The sequence below is a fragment of the Thermothelomyces heterothallicus genome (assembly GCF_042370625.1).
Source record: "Thermothelomyces heterothallicus CBS 202.75 unplaced genomic scaffold P884_scaffold_9, whole genome shotgun sequence".
Classification (NCBI taxonomy): Eukaryota; Fungi; Ascomycota; class Sordariomycetes; order Sordariales; family Chaetomiaceae; genus Thermothelomyces; species Thermothelomyces heterothallicus.
Genome location: NW_027192570.1, coordinates 973873 through 991082, shown reverse-complemented (window position 1 = coordinate 991082; position 17210 = coordinate 973873). Strand labels below are relative to the sequence as shown.

The following is a 17210-nucleotide window of genomic DNA, read 5'->3' as shown; positions in this document are numbered from 1 at the left end:
ACGGGTTACCACTGCAGCATCGCAGAATGCGTGACGGCCTAGTTGGGAGGAGAGTTAGCCCCAGTTAGCCCCAATGTGTTAGCTGTCAGGCGCCTGGGTGATGGGTGCTCCCAAGACTTGTCGCGTGGCTCGTGGGACTTGTCCTTGGGCCAGCGCCAAAGGCCAAGTATGTCCGCCTCACACAAGGAGAGACGGCAAGTGACGTAGGTGTAGCTCAGACAAAATCTTGGGTCAATCGGGCCGTGGTGCGGAACACTTGTTCCACAGCCAGTTGGCAGACGTATAAGTGGAAATTGGCCCTCCCAAGCCGTCGCGGCGACTCGGCACCAGCGTGACTGCCAGCCTTATTCCGGCTAACAGGGAGGAGCACGTCTTCTCTTCTTGCACAGCTTGATTATGCAGTTGACCATAGAAGATACCAATAGACCACATTCGGAGAAACAATCAGGTCTATCCACACCTCCCGTGCTTTGTGATGTACATAGTGCGTCTATCTATCTATCACACGTACCCCCTCGCCAACTGGCATCGTAATCCCCCCAACCCTTACTCTTCGCTTCCGAACTCGGCACGGCCCTGCTTCGAGTTGAGGTAGTGGTTCCTATCACCCCGGTGAGCATCGGACATTGTGCACAGCCGAGATGGACTCCCTACCTCTCAATAGCCCAGTTGATCAGGTAGTAGCCGGCAATCATGGGGGGTGCCCAGTACAGAACCTGGGAGCTGAAGCGCCTCCAGGTGTTGAAGACGGCGTCATGAGCAGCACCGGCGAGGGGGTGCTGGCGGTTGGGAGCAATGCCGTAGGAGACGATGCCCTTCTGCTTCATGCCACCTGTTGATTATTCCGTCAGAAGTCGGTCAAACAAACGCCTCCCTGTTTGCCGGCGAATCCGTCGCGATGGTGCCGTTTCCATTCTCTAGAGGAGCCCGTGTCCTACCCTCCACCCATCAATCCCGCCTCGCTTCGGATCTCACTCACCAAAGTTGCCCCAGTTCCCGAGGAAGCTAAAGACACGTCAGCAAGCAGTTCTGCGGAGAATTGGCCTTCCAGTGCGCCGTGAGACTGTCGCCTCAAGGGCTCGGGAAAAGGCGCACGGAACGGCAACCACTTTATCGGGATACTGACTTTCCATGCTTGCCAACGGGGGCACTGCCGCCGCCGCCAAGGAGAGTCTGAGTAGGGCGCATTTTGAATCGGTGTTGGGGAAGAGGCAGCGCGTGGGGGGAAAGCCGTCAGGTTTGTAGCGGTCGCAGTGGGAGGTCGGAATAGCTCGCGCCGGTTGAAGTTCGAAATCAGTCGACAGAAGCCGAGAAACAGCGCCTCAATGCGGCTAGTGGTTGGCCCGGGCTGTCGAATTGGCAAGCTTCTCTACGCCTTGGGCCACATCGAGGTCCCACTTCCACAAGTGGCTGCCACGGCCCCACTTTTCCAGAAGCTCCAATCCATTCATTCGCCTTGTGGCAAGCCCGGCCGTACCGCAACGGCGAGCTCAAGCAACCGCCGACAAAGCTTCCCTCTGTCCCGCCGCAACCCCCAACTCGCACAGCCGACAGTAACCTCTGTTGAGCAACCAGGATATACAATGGCGGCAAGAGGTCTGGGGTTCATTTATTCGGCCGCCGTTCCGGCGGCGGTCGGCTACGGCCTGATTCAAGCGTCCATGTACGACGTCAAAGGCGGCACGCGTGCTGTCATCTTCGACCGGCTGTCGGGTGTCAAGGATACGGTGGTCAACGAGGGCACGCATTTCCTCATTCCCTGGCTTCAGAAGGCCATCATCTTCGACGTCCGGACCAAGCCGCGCATCATCCCGACGACGACGGGTAGCAAGGATCTGCAAATGGTCAGCCTGACGCTCAGAGTGCTGCACCGGCCCGAGGTGCAGGCACTCCCCAAGATCTATCAGGTCGGTCCTCGCTTTTTTTTCCCCGCCGCATTCTGTTTCCTTTCTATTAGGATGCGTACGTCGCTGACAAAGAGCCCACAGTCCCTCGGCCAAGACTACGACGAACGTGTGCTCCCCTCGATCGGCAACGAAGTGCTCAAGTCCATCGTGGCGCAGTTCGACGCGGCCGAGCTCATCACGCAGCGTGAGGCCGTCTCGCAGCGGATCCGGCAGGATCTGATGAAGCGGGCGCGCGAGTTCAACATTGCGCTCGAGGACGTGTCCATCACGCACATGACGTTCGGCAAGGAGTTCACCAAGGCGGTTGAGCAGAAGCAGATTGCCCAGCAGGACGCCGAGCGGGCACGCTTCATCGTCGAGAAGGCCGAGCAGGAGCGCCAGGCCAACGTCATCCGCGCCGAGGGCGAGGCCGAGAGCGCCGACATCATTAGCAAGGCCATCGCCAAGTCGGGCGACGGCCTGATCCAGATCCGCAAGATCGAGGCGAGCAGGGAAATTGCGCAGACGCTGGCGAGCAACCCGAACGTCGCGTACCTGCCGGGCGGCGGCAAGGGGACAAACCTGTTGATGAACGTGGGGAGGCCATAGGCGAGTAGGAGAGGGCGGGGCCGATTAGGGGGTGATTGAAACGACATCTGACGAGGAGCTGTGTACTACTAAATCTATGACTTCTGCTTATTCCCCGCTTCGAACTGGCATGAAAATAGGAGCCTGCCGTCTTCAGCTGTGTCGATGTCCGCTGGCGCACCCTGTAATCGGCTCAAAGATTGCGTGCCTTGCCAACCACGGCGACGCCGGGACAATTTAGGTCTCGTCACAATGCAGACATTTACAAGACAGGAGTCCTTGAAGACGGACAAGCCTGTTCCTGACGAGGCTTTCTCCGAAGATCCTTCACGGCCCTGAAATTATGGCAGAGTGTAAAAGACGAGGGCAGGAAAGTGAAAGAACATAGAAAGTGAAAGAACATACATGATGAATGTCATCGGGAGTCACTGCCGTGAACTTGCCTGTGTTATCCGTAATCCGTACTTGTATGGATAACGAAGACGGAGTACGAATTGCTCCGTATTTTACATGTATTGTCATCCGTACATAAACATAGATCCATCTTCCGTACTCCACGGATTAACTACCCGAAGTACGGAGTAGTACGGAATAGTTACCTAGCGCAAGCTTGGCTTTTGGGATATCCACAGCGATGCAGCTGCACCCGGATAGCCCTGCCAGGCTGCCAGATTCATTAGTGACTGGCTTGGCAGGCCTCATTCCAACCTCTCGACTTACCAACCTTACCCCGAGTTGCACCAAAGCCATCGAAGCCTAACTCCGTCAAATACATGGCTCTTCTACGACCCGAGCACTTTCTTGGCCGAGATTCTCTGACGGCTAGATCACAAGAACCCTCGTAATTTCCCTTTTTGCATCCTGCTAGTGGAGTCGCCCTTTTGCATATGCCGACCCATTAACTAGCTCCTGCATCACCTTCACAACCGCCCTTTCCTTCCGTCGCTACAGCCAACTTGATTCTAAGCTCGCCGAAAGAATTAGTCACACGTTCCGGTAGCTCGCAGGGCGGACTTGGCTGAGTGCACTCTCTTTGTCGATTCCCCGAGGCCGATGTTCAAGTTCAGCGACAGGATCGCCTGGCCTGAATACTTCTCCCCTCCGCTCGCTTGGTTGCAGCTTCAGAGTTGACCCTCGGTCTCGACACCTCTCCTCCCTCGCTTCTGCAGTGCTCAGCCACGCATCATAATACTTCGGTCCGCCTTCTTCGTTTGATTCATACGCCAGTTATCGGTCCATCCATCCTAACTCCACTTCTCAACGAAGTTCGATCGCGCTGGGGCCTCTGCTGGATCTGAGCCGCTGCGCATAAGATACCAGACGACGGGGCCCGAGCTGCTAGATCGGTCTCTGATTCTTCAGAGCCATCCACTTAGAAGACTGGAACTGGTTTTTGGTTCTCTCCGTTCATGGTGCAACTGATCTTAAGCGATCCACGTCCTCCCGGTCACCTGCTAGTGACCTCCATCGGCAGTCACGGGCCTGAACTGCCAGCACAACCCCGCTTAACTCGTCCCCTCGTGCTCCCCAGCCGCGGATGAGATGGATGCCGTTCTGCGGAACTTCAAGTTGATTCCCTGCCCCACAGGGGACAGCTGCACCAAGGCCAACTGCCCGTGGCAACACCCTCGGGACCAAAGCACTCCAACGAAACAAGCAGATGGTGGTAGCCAGGATGAAGACGGGCCACGAAAACGTCGAAAGGTCTCTTCTGAGCCTGCGTCTACCCCGGATCAGCCTGCTCCGGCGAAGCCTCAGCCTTCCACAGCCAACCGCCCGGTTTCGCCGCCACCCTTGAAGCGAAAACAGCCCCAGCTGCCAGGCCACCCAGCTGCGGGCGCAACAGCAACCAAGCCATCACCAAACCCGGTCCCATCTCCCTCGACTAGTAAAGGCTCTGAACAGGGCGCCACGCCCCGAAAGGTTACACCGCAACAGGCCACGCCGCAAAAGGTCGAGCCTAGGAAGCCTGAATCACTCAATCCCCGACACCTAAAGACAGCTGCGCCAGCTCCCCATGACTTTCGATATAAAGCTCTCAAGCTTCTTCACGAGCAATTCCAACGCCTCAACAACGAGCTGAAGAAAGACGCCAAGGAAGATGAGCAGCAGCAGCTGGTTTTGTCGGCCCAAGAACTCATCTGGTTAGCATTGGACGAGGAGCAGAAAATGGCGACGGAGAAGCCGTCTATCTACCAGAACGTTATCAAAAACCGCATCATGACCTACAAGAAGATGACGGTCGGCCAGTGGAGGGACGAGCGCGTTGCCGAGCGCAAGAAGAAAGAAGCCGCAGCAACACCGGGTTCGAACACACCAAGGAAACCGGTCCTGGGACCGCCCAAGGTCATAAACACAGGCCTCACGCCCGAGCAGGAAGTCAAGTTCCTCGTCTACTTGCAGACGCCGATTGATAAGCTCGCCCAGTGGGGCTATGTTCCGTCAGCCCCTACCGCGGAGGAGATTAGCAAGGCGCGCGAAGGGGAAGAGGCGTCGTTGGGGTACGAAGTGTGCGACCGCTGCAGGACGCGCTTCCAAGTGTTTCCCGGTCGCCGCGAGGAGGATGGGGCTCTCACATCGGGCGGCAAATGCGTCCATCACCCGGGCAAGGCGTACTACCCCGAACGGAGCCTCGGCGACACGGAGAAACCGTCCAGACGGTACCGGTGCTGTCAGCAAGTGGTGGGTGAGTCAGCAGGCTGCGTGAGCAGCAACACGCACGTCTTCAAGACGACGTCGCCGGCGCGCCTGGCGTCTATTATCCCGTTCGCCGAGACCCCGCCGAATCCGCTCGCGCCAAAGGACCGCGCCGTCTGCTTCGACTGCGAAATGGGCTACACGGTGCGCGGGATGGAGTTGATCCGACTGACGGCCACGAGCTGGCCGGACGGAAAGGAGCTCTTGGACGTCCTGGTGCGGCCGGTGGGCGAGATTTTGGACCTCAACTCGCGGTATTCTGGTGTGTGGCCGGAGGACATTGTCAATGCCGAGCCGTGGTCGGGTGAGGAGGATGCAAGCAGTCGACCCCAGGAGGAGGAGGACGATGGCGGAGACGGGAGGGCGCCCGAAGGGGGGAAGCCCAGGGCGCGGAAGAAGATGCGAATCGTCCCATCGCCCGTCGTGGCTCGCAGCCTGCTCTTCTCGCTCATCTCGCCCGACACGCCACTGATTGGGCACGGCTTGGAAAACGATCTCAACGCAGTCCGTATCATCCATCCTACCCTCATCGACACCATCCTGTTGTTTCCTCACCGCCGCGGCCTACCGATGCGGTACGGTCTCAAAATGCTCATGGAAACGCAGCTCAACAAGGCAATCCAAGTGGAAGTCGAGGGCGAAGAGATGGGGCATGACAGCGCCGAGGATGCCCGGGCTGCGGGCGAGCTAGTGCGGCTCAAGGTCCAGGAGAAGTGGAACGCCATGAAGGGCGAGGGATGGCGCCTGGTGAACGGGGAGTTTGTGCCGCCCGGGGGGAGGAAGGATGGGGAGGGCAAGCTGAGCGAGGCGTTTCTTGAAAGCTAGGAGGCACACGTGCGCAGCTAGCCTGCGAGAGACTGAGGGCTGTCGAGTTGATAGGCATTGGAAGGGGGGAAGGGGGGAAGGGGAGGAGGGGCGGCTGCTTCGGCTGAGATACTGCTGGCATTCTGCTAGCGTTCCTCGTTGGCTCCGGCAATAGCCGTGGGTAGGGGGCCAAATTTGGAGAGGCGTGCATGGATTCCATCACTTCTGCATACAGGCATAAATTGAAGTGCTTTCCCAGCGGTCGTTCTTGTTCTTGGGCGTCGACTTGGTTGAGGATTTGGTATCCAAGGTTCAGTTGAGTATATTTATCGCTGGTTAGTGATCCGCTTGGCTAACCCAGAGAAGACTCTTAGGTCAGGGAGGGAGCGCCATGTCTGGGCACCACAAGGCTTCGAGGTTCAAGACAAGAATGGCCAAGAGCATCCACCTACTCTTCATCCGAGGGGTTTTCCGGGTTTGTAGTCGGAAGCCGGGATACAAGCCCTTCCTTCGGCTCCACCACGGCATATCGCTTTCCCTCCGCCGTGTGACGTCAACCGCAAGCGAAGACCATAGAATATTCTGTGATTCGAGACAGCTCGTGGGCGATGTCGGCATTCGAGGTAGAAGGCACACATTAGCCGCTCTGGAGCTAACGAGACATTTCGTTGCCCGCAAGCAATCCAGCTCCTTCTCCCAAAGGCCAAAAAATGGTATTCTGCTGCGTCAAAATGCCTTGAATGAGGGATACATCGTCATCATCATCATCATCATCATCATCATTTTGTTTGTTGCACTTTGCTTTGCCTAGGTCCAACATCATCACCGTGCCCTCGTATCATCCTTGGGAGTTCTTGTCAAATCAGTATTTACCAAGACAGAATACCAAAAGCAGTCAGTCGGAGCAAACAGTTGGGAGTCCCTCCCTCTCTTCCTATATATAAAATGAGCGCCCACGAGAAGGTGGTCGCTTCCGATAAGAGTACAGTACACGCCTCTGCACTCCTTCTTCTCACCGAGCTCGCTTTGCTGGCGCCCCCTACCCCCTTCTAACACGGCCTGCCAGTCTGGGCGTCCCTGATAACCAAGGACTCGTACCTGCCGGGCCTCCTCACCCTCGCCTTTTCTCTCCGCCGGGTCGGGTCCAAGTACCCCCTGGTCGCCCTCCACACCGGCACTCTCGCCGACGATACCGTCCGCGCCCTCGCCGAGAGAGGGATCCCCCTCCAGCGCGTGCCCTATATCTTTCCCGGAACCCGGCCGCCGCAAGCGGGCGCCGTCGTCGGCCCCGACGGCCGGAACGGCGCGGCGAAGCGGGGAGGCAGTGCCGTCGCCGACCGCGAAGCCGATGATGATGGCGGCAGCGGCAGCAGCAGCACCACCACCACCACCACCACTACCACTACCACCAACGGTAACAGTACCAACGGTGGTGGCGGCTCCCGCGACGGCTGGTACGCGCACGACCCGCGCTTTCGCGACTGCTTCACCAAGCTCGCCGCTTTCTCGCTGGCCGCCTACTCCCGCATCGTCCTGCTCGACGCCGACATGCTGGTCCGCCGCAACATGGACGAGCTGTTTGACCTGCCGCTCGACAACGAGAATCGGTTGTTTGCCGCCACTCGTACGTCTATTTCTTTTTCTTTTTTTGTTCTTTTTTTGTTTTCTTTCTTTCTTTCTTTCTTTCTTTTTCTTTTTGTTTTGTTTTTCCCACCACTCCCCCCTCACCCCAATCCCCCCTGGTTCACCACGTTCAAGGGACACTAAAACAGAGAAAAAAAAAAAAAAAAAGACGCCTGCACCTGCAACCCCCTCCACTTCGCGCACTACCCGCGCGACTGGACGCCCGACCACTGCGCCTTCACGCAGCAGCACGCCGACCCGGCAGGGGCGCAGACGTCCGGGGGTTCGCCGGACGACGGCATGGGCCAGCTCAACGGCGGGCTGCTTGTGCTTGCGCCGTCGTCGTCGGCGGGCGGGGTAGACGTCTACCGCGCCGTGCTCGACGCGCTGTGCGGGCCGGAGCCGACCCCGCCCGAGCGGCTGCCCTTTGCCGACCAGAGCCTGCTCGGGCTCCTCTTTGCCGGCCGCTGGGTCGCCCTGCCCTACGTCTACAACGCGCTCTGGCCGATGCGCCGCCGGCGCGTGCACGGCGCCATCTGGCGGGACGCCGAAGTGCGCAACGTGCACTACATCCTGACGCCCAAGCCGTGGGAGAAGAAACAGAAGAAGAAGGAGGAGGAGGAGGAGGAGACGAAGGTGAAGGCGGTCGACCGTCAAGAGAAGCAGAACGGGGGTGGTGATGATGATGATGATGATGATGATGATGATGATGATGATGATGGAGCGCCAAACGGGCGACAGGCTCGGACGGGGAGGGATGATGGTGGCGAGGGCGACCACCCCGCCGACGGCACCGACGACGACGACGATGTGCTGGATCGGTGGTGGTGGGAAGTCGATGCGGAGAGGAGAGCATGGGAGGCCAAGAACGGGATTGGGGAGCAGCAAAGAGGGTAGTCTCCGTTAGGGGGTCACGGAGCCAGACCCGAGAAGACCCTATTCGGTAAATGGGGTTTGGATACCACCCTCATCAAAACGTCGGGAGCCTATTTGAAGCAGGCCTTCCACACTTTTGGAATGCCCGGATGGTGCATTTGGACAACCGAGACGGACTCACGACTCGGTAATCAACCACCTTGATAACTGCACAACCACAACCAAGCTAATCATGATGGAAAATGCCGAATGAATGACACAAGCATGGCTCAGCCGCGGCGATTGACGCCAAATGCTCCACGAATCGCGGCACATCTCCTGCCGCACCATCAGCATATCAGAACATCAACTTTTATTTTTACTTCATACGCGATACGTTAATCCCGTCTCTCTTCTCTCTCTTTCTTTTTTAGGTAGGCATAACGTTGACCGCGTCGGACAGACGTATCATAACCTCCATCACTAAAACCTGAAGTCGGCCAGATCGGTAACGGATTCGCCCGTTGGCACTCCGTTCGCCAGCCGAGCTAGCTGCACCCGATGCATTCGACACGAGTATGTCGCGGGGGTGTGGTGCTCGGTAAGTACGAGTCGGGTCGAAAGGAAATGATGTCGACTTGTTTGGGTGATGCAAGGTGTATAGGAGGCGGTAGCTGTAGATTGTATGGAATCATGTCGGCGAAGGGTGCATCGGTTGCTAGTCGGGCCCGGCCGAGGCGCTTGGCGGTGTTGTCCCTGGTCCGCCGGCCGACATTAGGATTATTGGCGTCATAAACTTCTTTCCTTGAGGTGAATCAGACATTGTGCCCTGATTTGAACAGAGAGAGGCCCGGGCAATCAGACGGCTTTCCTTAGAGCCTTCGTGGGAACGCTGTTCGAGCAAAGGAAGAGGAACGATGCGTCTATCGGGCCAGGTGCCCCTTTTTCCCCCCTTTTCTTTTTTCCTCCGTAACGCCACGTTGTCCTCATCATGGTGGTGCGCCTAGACGGTGTGAGTCACACACGTCATCTTGTATCCCCTGTAGTGGGACTGCGTACCCGTATCCATTCGAATCCCGCCGATCGCGCCATTCAGATGCGCTGGTAGAACAGCAGGTAAGCGACCTTGTTCTCCTTCATGCTCTCCTTGTGCTGCTGCTTGGCTTTCTGACCGTTGGAGGAAGCCGTCGACGCGCCGTTGACGACGCTGCTCCATTTCTTGCCGCCAGCCGCCTGCTTCCAGCCGTCGTCATCCCCAGTGTCCTCGTCGTCGATGCCAAGGAAGCGGTTGCCCGAGGCAGCGGCGCCCGCGTCTCTTCGGCCGTCGATCTTGCCGGCGTCCTCCTCGGCGCCGCTCTCGGCGACATCCTCATCCCGCACCCGCCGAATGACTGTGTCGTCAATCCGGATCCATTCCCGGCCGTCCTGGCGGCGGACGTCGACAGTGTAGTGACCGCCGCTGGCGTTCTTGCCGTGGTGGTAGACGACCGCAATCAGACGGTACCGAGGAGTGCCCGAGTTCTCCGCAAGGATGCTGTTGCGGGTCTGGCGCGACAGCACTTCCCGGGGGAACTCGAACTCGAGCGGATAACCGACCTTCTTCCAGATCTTAACGGTGCCGCCGTAGCCCTCGGCATCGAATTGGAAGCGCTTCAGGTGCAAGATCAAGACCGGCGGCACAGACTCGATGAAGACCTGCTTGGTCGCCCGGACGTCCTTGCCGTGGGGTGAGTTGAAGTCGCCATGGAGCACTTCGGGTCGCGTGAGGCCCTTGAGGGCGTCGATAATGTTCCGCACCTCCGGAGAGCCAATGTCGAGCTGCAGAGGCTGGTATGGCTCGAGCGTGACAGAATTCTTGTTGCCCGGGACACGCAGTTCCGAGCGCAGCTGCCCGCCGAAGATCTTGGTGATGGGTGACAACGTATTCGGGTGACCCGAGGACCGCGTGACGGCGGACCGCTGACGGGGACCAACCTCGAGCCAGTCATCACCACCCTCTGAGGCATCGTTTGCCCTCGACGAGGTCGGAGACGGAAGTGACGAGTTAGGAGCGGTAGATGCGGTCGAAGCGGGCACCGTACGCATCACCTGGACGCACTCGTCATGGAGACCCTCGAGGAGGAAGCCGAGGAATTCTTGGGCATCTTGTTGATGACCGCGCTGCCCGGCTCGTTAGTGTGATACCTAGATCCCGAGATACTCCAAACTTACCCTCATGCTCGCAAAGCGAGGAAGCGTCCGGATGGCGTCGTAAACGAACTCGGGGGTGAAAGGCTCGCCGAACTTCTCGTACTCCTCGCTCTTGAGGCGCTTCCTGAGCTGCTCCGCCGACGTGGCCGAGTCTATCACCTTAAACTCGCGCATGAACATGATCCTGTTTGACGTCAGCAGAAGTGCAGCGTAAGATGAAACCGCGCGGGAAACTTACATCGCATCCAACAGAGGCGTCTCGCTCTTGAAACTGTGGGCGGCCTTCTTGCTGACTTGGTCGAGGAAGTCCAAGAAAGGAATGCAAAAGATGAGAACTTGCAAAACCTAGCGACGAGTCAGAAAAAAAAAAAAAGAAAATGCAAAGTCGGGAAGAGCCCCGGAAGAGTGGTGCTCACCGAATTCATGTAACACATATTACCGGTATTCACGAGACCCCTCGGCTCTAGGAAGGCAAGCCGGTCGGGGGTGCCGGGGCGGTAGGCTTGCAGGGCCTGCGCGAGCGAGTTCGCGTTGGCCTTGGCGAAGCCGCCGGCTCCGGGCACCACGGTCGAACCCTCCGCCGTGTTGCCGTTGGTCTGCGCCTGGGCGGCGGCGGCGGCAGAGCTTGTGCTTGCGACAGAGCTGCCAGACTTGGAAAAAAGACCCGTCCAAAGCTTCGGCTTGGACCAGGCAGGTGCCGGCTGGGCAACCTCGGCGCTCCCATCCACGTTCTCCCCAGCCGGCTTGGCGGCCTCAGCCGGCTGTTCGGCAGAGGCGACGGCGGCTTGGGCCCTGGCAGGGGCCGCCTTCTCAACGGCAGCCGATGACTTGGCCTCTTTCGGGCTCGCCTTGGGCAACGCAGGGACAACGGGAACTGCGGGTACCGCAGGCTTCACGCCGGCCGGAGTGCTTGGGGTAGCGGCAGACACCTTGGGCGGCTGCGCAGAACTCGGTGTGGTTGGTGCGCTCGAAACGGCGGGCTCGGAGGGCTGATCTTGGGTGGAAGGTGTCTCAGACCGGGTGGCGGGGGCGGGGGCCTCGGTCTTGGACTCCGCTTTCGGGGTAGAACCACCGGCTTGCTGCGCATCCTCCGAAGGTTGCCGAGCCACCGGGTCTTCGACGGGAGCGTCAGTAGTGGGTGCGTGCTGTCCGGGCAACTCGACTCTCTCGGCATCAGCGCCAAGGTGCTTCTTTCTCCTCCTCAGCTTCGATGTGCGTTGGGGGAAGGGAAGATCAGGCTGAGAGAGCCAGGGGAGCTAAAACGGAGTCAGCACACGAGACGCGATACCCGGAAGCTACCCGGTTTCGGCAACATACCGGTGGCCTGAAAGGCTGTCTGGGCGGCTGGACAGAGGGAGTCGGGGACGGCTTGGTGGCAGGTTCGGACGCCTGCTGAGGAGGGGGGGGATACGCCTCTTGCTGCGACACCGGGCGCGACCCAGGCTGGGGCTCAGACTGAGGAGGCTGCTCCGGCTGGGGCTGAGGAGGGAGTTGCACTGGAACGGGCACCGGGGGCTGAACAGCAGTCTCGTGAAACTGCTGGACTGGAGGGGTCATAGGAGGCGGGAGGACGTGAGAGTGGGTGGAGGACGGAGTGTGTGGCATGGGCGGGACGACGGGGGCGGCGGCGGGAGGTGGGGGGTGGTATGGTGAAGAGACAATGGGGGAGTGCTGCGGGGGGCGGCCATACGACTGCTGCATCGGTACGAAGTGCTGCATCGCGGGAGGCGACCGGACATATCCTGGGTTGGGATAGGGCATGTAGCCGGCCGGGCCGGGCACGGCGCCGGTCTGGTAGGGCGGAGGCATGTAGTAGTGGGCGCCGGCGTAGGGGGCGGCCATGTAGCCGGCGGGATACATTGGCTGGCTGACATGTGGTTGTGGATGGTTGTGGTGACTGTGATGGCCGTGGTGGTAGGCGTGGGCTGAGGGGTAGTGCTGGGGCCGGCCGCCGCGGCGAGGTAGAGGACCGCCGGCGGGCGCGGGACCCATGTCAGCACTCCCTTGCACCTGCTGCCCAGCCGGCAGATGCCCCCGATTGTTCATCATGCCGGCGTGGGGTGCGGGGGGTGCGTGGTGTTGTGGTTGTTGCGGCAGCTGCTCACCCGATGTGAGGGCCACCGCGGCGAGTCGTCGTGGGTCGGGAGCCCAGCAGAGAGGCCAGGATCGGAGGGAGCAACTCGACGGCGAGTTGGCGGGATGGCGTCGGGGATGGCGTCGGGGATGGCGACGCTACAGTGACTCTGGGACCGGCGGTCTTTGCTTTTCAATGGATGGTGCCCGGAAATGCCTCTGTTTCCGACTGCGCTTTCCCTGCCCTGTTGCGCCTTGCAACTTGCACACGAATGAAGAAGTCCTAGGTTTGGGCGCTGCTGCTGTTGCTGACTATTACGAATTAAAATGCGATGCCGATTCGCTGCTGCTCTGGGCTGCCGAATGCGAGTCGGTCGGGGCACTGGTCTCGCCGGGTCCGTCACTGCCCACTTGCCCCGGTTCACGGCGTCGAGGGAAGGAAAGAAAAAAAAAAGGCAGGATCGAGATGCTAGCACATTGGATGATTCCGTCTGTCGTTGAGCAGCTGAGCGTGCAAGGGTGCGCCAAGAAGAAGCGATGTAGGAGCTGGTGGGTTTCGGGGTTCCCACTCTTGCGACAAAATTTACGATCGCCCAGGAAACGCTAACTAAAGCGCAGGCGGCAAGAGCCTGGTCGACGCTCGGGCCACAAAGCGGCTATCGCCCACCAACATGGGTTCAACTTTGGGGTCAGTTATCTGGGGGTCGAGTGAGAGTGAATCACACTCGCTTCGTCGGGTGTTTGGGGGGGAGACAAGCAAAGACCCAAATAAAATCAAAAATAAAATAAAATAGTAAAAAATAACACAAACCCACATTAACGGCCCTGCGAGTCAAAGAATGGTGCGCTGTTGGTCTACACTACCAGCACGCAGAGCTACCGCCCGTCACGGGCTGCAGAAGGCTCAGTTGGCCATGTTCAACCGCCCATTCGTCATGTTTCATTCAAAACAATACTCTAAGTGGTTGGGTACTCTTTCCGGTATCCGACAGAAGCCGGACGCTTGCGCAATCCGCCTGCTTGAATTACAACTTCACTCGTCCCTAAATAACCACTTCCCTCCCCGCATTGCTTCTCGCCATCTCTCTTCCACAACTTCCCTCTCAAGCCGCCGAGCTTCTTCTTTGCTTGCTCTGATATCCTGTGTGCTGGGAAAGTCGGGATTCCAGTATCCGGGCGGCGAGGGTCTCCTCGCGAATCTGTGTCTGTGTCTTCCATACCGATCTGCCAGGTCTTGTGTTTTGGCCTTGAGCCAGATCTCCTGCCGCTCCTCGAGCGGCATCTCGACGAGCCGGTATGCATCGTGACCTAGGTAATCCTCCATCAACTTGATGTCGGACACGCGCGAGAGGATGCCCGGTCCAGCAGCGCTAAGTTCCGACTCCGCCATCGCCCGAAATTTCTTGCCGCAGCAATTGGGGTCGGTGCAGCCCGCAAGCTCCGCCCGCTCCTCCCTATTGCGCACCACCTCGTCGAACGCATACTTGTACCCGTTGTTGGACCTGGGGTTGACCTTGAAATCCTCGGGCCGCAATTCCGCCAGTGGCCGGTCTCGCAGTCGACTCGGCCTCGGAAGACTGTCTTTGCCTTGTGGCTTCCTTCGCAGGGGGGATTCCGTGGAGGATTCTGCGGTTCGAGACTGCTTCATGAAACCCTCGCGATCCTGTTCGACCTCCTCACCCGGTGCAATATTCTCGGTATCCTCTTGGCTAAAGCGGACTTTCACCTTAGCACGTCTCAGGCGGGCCGGGGGCAGAATAGTACCGGTCTTATTTGTTGAGTCTTCGTGCAACAGTGAGTGCAGGCGTCCTTGCGCCGCTGTTTGACGTGCCGGTCTCATTCCGGGTCGCGGCGGCTCGGGAGAGTAGAACGATTCGAATGCTTCCTCAGCGACATCAGCGATTCCCGAATATCTTGTCCAGCTCGGTCTGATGTGTGGAACGCGGTTCTTTCGTGTCTTTGGCGATTTGTGGGGGGATACACAGGGTGCGGCCGGGAGGGCATCCGGACCTTGAGCTGGTTCTCGTTGTATAGCCGAGCGTGTCTCGCCAAGATGCCGACCGAACGAGGCATCCTCGTCTTTCTGCTCCTCCCTCTCTTCACGAAGGAGACGTCTTTCCCAATCTCGCAGCTTCCTCGGCGTCGGAACCCCTTGCTCCTCTTCATCTAAATCTATACTCTCGTGGGGGCAAAAAACGGGCACCTCTGCGGTGATGACAGGATCTGAACTGGAGCTGTGCTCGCTCTTGATTCTGCGAAGCCGGACTGGTGTGCCTGCATTGTCACCCCCGTGCTTCCGTTTGCGCACGGGTCTCTCGGAGACAACGACCGGGGGGTCCGATGAAGGTTCTTTTTTGATGGTAATCTCGGGTTCTTGTGCCATGTCCGCAGGTATGGTCGACAGCTGAACCGCTTCGTCACTCCCGTCCTGAGTCTCCTCATCGGCCGACCGTGCTCCATCCTCCGTCACGGGCGTTGCTGGCATGCATGCCGCATCACTGCCCATCAAAGGTTTGGAGGGGTGACTGCCTCCCTTGAGACGGACCTCCGGTTCTCGTCCAGAGAGGGGGTCCGGCCAACGAGCGTTGGTGTCAGAAAGTGCACCACCCTCGCCGGCTGGAGCGGGTTGTGGCTTCGCACTGCTCGAAGAAACGGGCCGGCCATCCGTACTCTGATTGCGCTGAACCTTCTTCTCTAGAATCTTAATCTTTGCCTCGAGCGACCGGGCGTATTTAATCCATCCTTCTCGCGACTCGCGAAACTCCCTCGCCCTGCGCCGTACATCCAGGAGTCGTTGTTCGAGAGCTGCAAAATGCACCCGCAGCTTCGAATATTCTTTCTCCCAATCTGTCTTTGGCCCAGGGCTGCATAATGGAAGCAGAGTACTCGACGTGCCAATCTTGCTGTTGACTGACATCTCTGCAAGCGGGCGCCGCATCATTGTGGGAGGTTTCGGAGACGAACTGGTTGACCCTTCGAGCAGTTCAATCCACTCTTTGCGCTCCTCGTCAAACAGGGCTTCCGTCGACAGTGATGGGTCTCCAGCCATCTTCTAAGGCTCGAGAGCGTACGGCTTCGATCCTGTCGGTAAGCGTGGTCTCGGAGGGTCAGGCCGCCGTGCTGAGAGCTTCCAATGGTGAGAAAAGATTCCAACCACCTTGCGCGATTCGCACTCCATTGAAGAGGTTGGTAAAAAGCTAGACCGAGAAACAGCGTCGGAATGAAGCAGATCTCAAAACCGCTAATGTGTTGAAAGTTGAGAGACGGGACCCATAGGCACCAGTCCGTTACCGTGTCCAGCGACGCGTTTGGACCCCTGTGATACAGGGGTTTTAATGGCGCTTCTAACGCGCCAGATCACATGATGGGGCCGCAGCTGCTTTGCCAAACAACATGGCAGTAATTATTCCGTACAGAGTACGTATTAGTTACCTTAGTTACCCACTCCGCAGCCACAATTAAACAAATAATCCGTACTAATAACTAGTTAAGGTACGTGAGTTACCAGAGTCAGCAGGTACTTATCCAGACAGCTTCCGTACCGTCTAGGTAGGCGGGGCGGGACCCTTTGCGCAGCCGCAGATCGAGCCCTTGCTTCCCTTCCCTCCACTCCCAAACCTCGACTGCTACTCCGTAGAGATATGCCGCATCGCCTACGGGGTAGACCGGGGTCCTCAACGGCATCCATAGGTTGCTTTATATGGGTAACTGGGGCTACTTGTCCAGGGCTCAAGCTGGGACAACCAAGACCGCGTAGTTGAGACACTCCTGCAAGGTAAGGTAGGTACTGTTCTCCGTAGCCCATCTTTGGTTACAACGCACCGGTATTACAGGCATCTCCCAAGTAGTAATCACAGCGCAAATCCGATCAGTGGTACATCTTTCAATCTAAGCAGCCTTGCCTTGCATCCGTCGGATGATTCTGCCGTTATCTTCATTGTCCAAGGGATGTTGGGCTACCAATATCGGTAAGATAACGGCGCCATGTCCAATAGCTTAGTTGCCAGCAGGAAGTTGCACGAAAGCGCGTCCACCTGCTCTCCATATATGGGAAGGTTCCTTCTGCCATTCTCGCGGAGATATCAAATCTCCGGCTCACGGACACCTAAACGTGGCAAATTTCCCCTCCGGCCTTACCTGGGGGCCCAAGACCCATCCGCTTGTCAGGAAACCTAACTGCCTCAAAGACGCCGAGACAGAAGGACGGTCACGGCGTCTGTAAGAGAATCAACCTAGCTAAAAGAGTCCCATTTTTGGAGAACCTCATGTTGTCAATATCTCATCTCCCTTTGAACCAGAGACCCGAGGCCTGGCACATTGGGGACAAAACACCGAGTATGGTGGCCAAGGAAACCACTCCGGGCATGCTTTGAGCAAAGTTCAGAAATATTCTGGAGTGTTTGGTGCGATGCTCCAAGCGGCATGTCCCAATTGAAGCCTGGCTGAATGTGCGTGAGCCAGTCACTCTGCAGGCGCGTGTGTGTTCCTTAGATC

The 17210-nt window shown here is 58.3% G+C and overlaps 6 protein-coding genes across 6 annotated transcripts; 3 read left to right on the top strand and 3 right to left on the bottom strand.

The window, feature by feature from the left end:
• Positions 1-546: 546 nt before the first annotated feature.
• P884DRAFT_277245 (cytochrome b-c1 complex subunit 8) lies at positions 547-1188 on the bottom strand (the record flags this gene model as incomplete). Its single annotated transcript, XM_069443052.1, has 4 exons — positions 547-601; positions 655-832; positions 980-1005; positions 1127-1188. The coding sequence occupies 4 exons, from the start codon at positions 1186-1188 to the stop codon at positions 547-549; spliced, it is 321 nt and encodes a 106-aa protein (XP_069298305.1).
• Positions 1189-1583: 395 nt separating this feature from the next.
• On the top strand, positions 1584-2495 carry P884DRAFT_299374 (band 7 family-domain-containing protein; the record flags this gene model as incomplete). The annotated part of the gene is made up of 2 exons (XM_069444685.1): positions 1584-1907; positions 1989-2495. 2 exons carry the CDS (start codon positions 1584-1586, stop codon positions 2493-2495), a joined length of 831 nt encoding a protein of 276 aa, XP_069298304.1.
• A 1130-nt stretch (positions 2496-3625) lies between these two features.
• P884DRAFT_132789 (uncharacterized protein) lies at positions 3626-6053 on the top strand. The gene has a single exon (XM_069437215.1). The coding sequence runs from the start codon at positions 4017-4019 to the stop codon at positions 5994-5996; it is 1980 nt and encodes a 659-aa protein (XP_069298303.1). The 5' UTR covers positions 3626-4016; the 3' UTR covers positions 5997-6053.
• Positions 6054-6920: 867 nt separating this feature from the next.
• Positions 6921-8495, top strand: P884DRAFT_277242 (glycosyltransferase family 8 protein; the record flags this gene model as incomplete). The annotated part of the gene is made up of 3 exons (XM_069443051.1): positions 6921-6957; positions 7042-7599; positions 7768-8495. The coding sequence occupies 3 exons, from the start codon at positions 6921-6923 to the stop codon at positions 8493-8495; spliced, it is 1323 nt and encodes a 440-aa protein (XP_069298302.1).
• A 1050-nt stretch (positions 8496-9545) lies between these two features.
• On the bottom strand, positions 9546-12635 carry P884DRAFT_277241 (uncharacterized protein; the record flags this gene model as incomplete). Its single annotated transcript, XM_069443050.1, has 5 exons — positions 9546-10613; positions 10665-10827; positions 10882-10988; positions 11060-11899; positions 11961-12635. 5 exons carry the CDS (start codon positions 12633-12635, stop codon positions 9546-9548), a joined length of 2853 nt encoding a protein of 950 aa, XP_069298301.1.
• Positions 12636-13626: 991 nt separating this feature from the next.
• P884DRAFT_259038 (DNA repair protein endonuclease SAE2/CtIP C-terminus-domain-containing protein) lies at positions 13627-15986 on the bottom strand. The gene has a single exon (XM_069441307.1). It carries the CDS (start codon positions 15763-15765, stop codon positions 13750-13752), a length of 2016 nt encoding a protein of 671 aa, XP_069298300.1. The 5' UTR covers positions 15766-15986; the 3' UTR covers positions 13627-13749.
• Positions 15987-17210: the final 1224 nt, after the last annotated feature.

What these genes read in the sequence shown, in the direction of transcription:
- P884DRAFT_132789 (XM_069437215.1), top strand. Translation starts at nt 4,017, where the DNA reads ATGGATGCCGTTCTGCGGAACTTCAAGTTGATTCCCTGCCCCACAGGG.
- P884DRAFT_259038 (XM_069441307.1), bottom strand. Translation starts at nt 15,765, where the DNA reads ATGGCTGGAGACCCATCACTGTCGACGGAAGCCCTGTTTGACGAGGAG.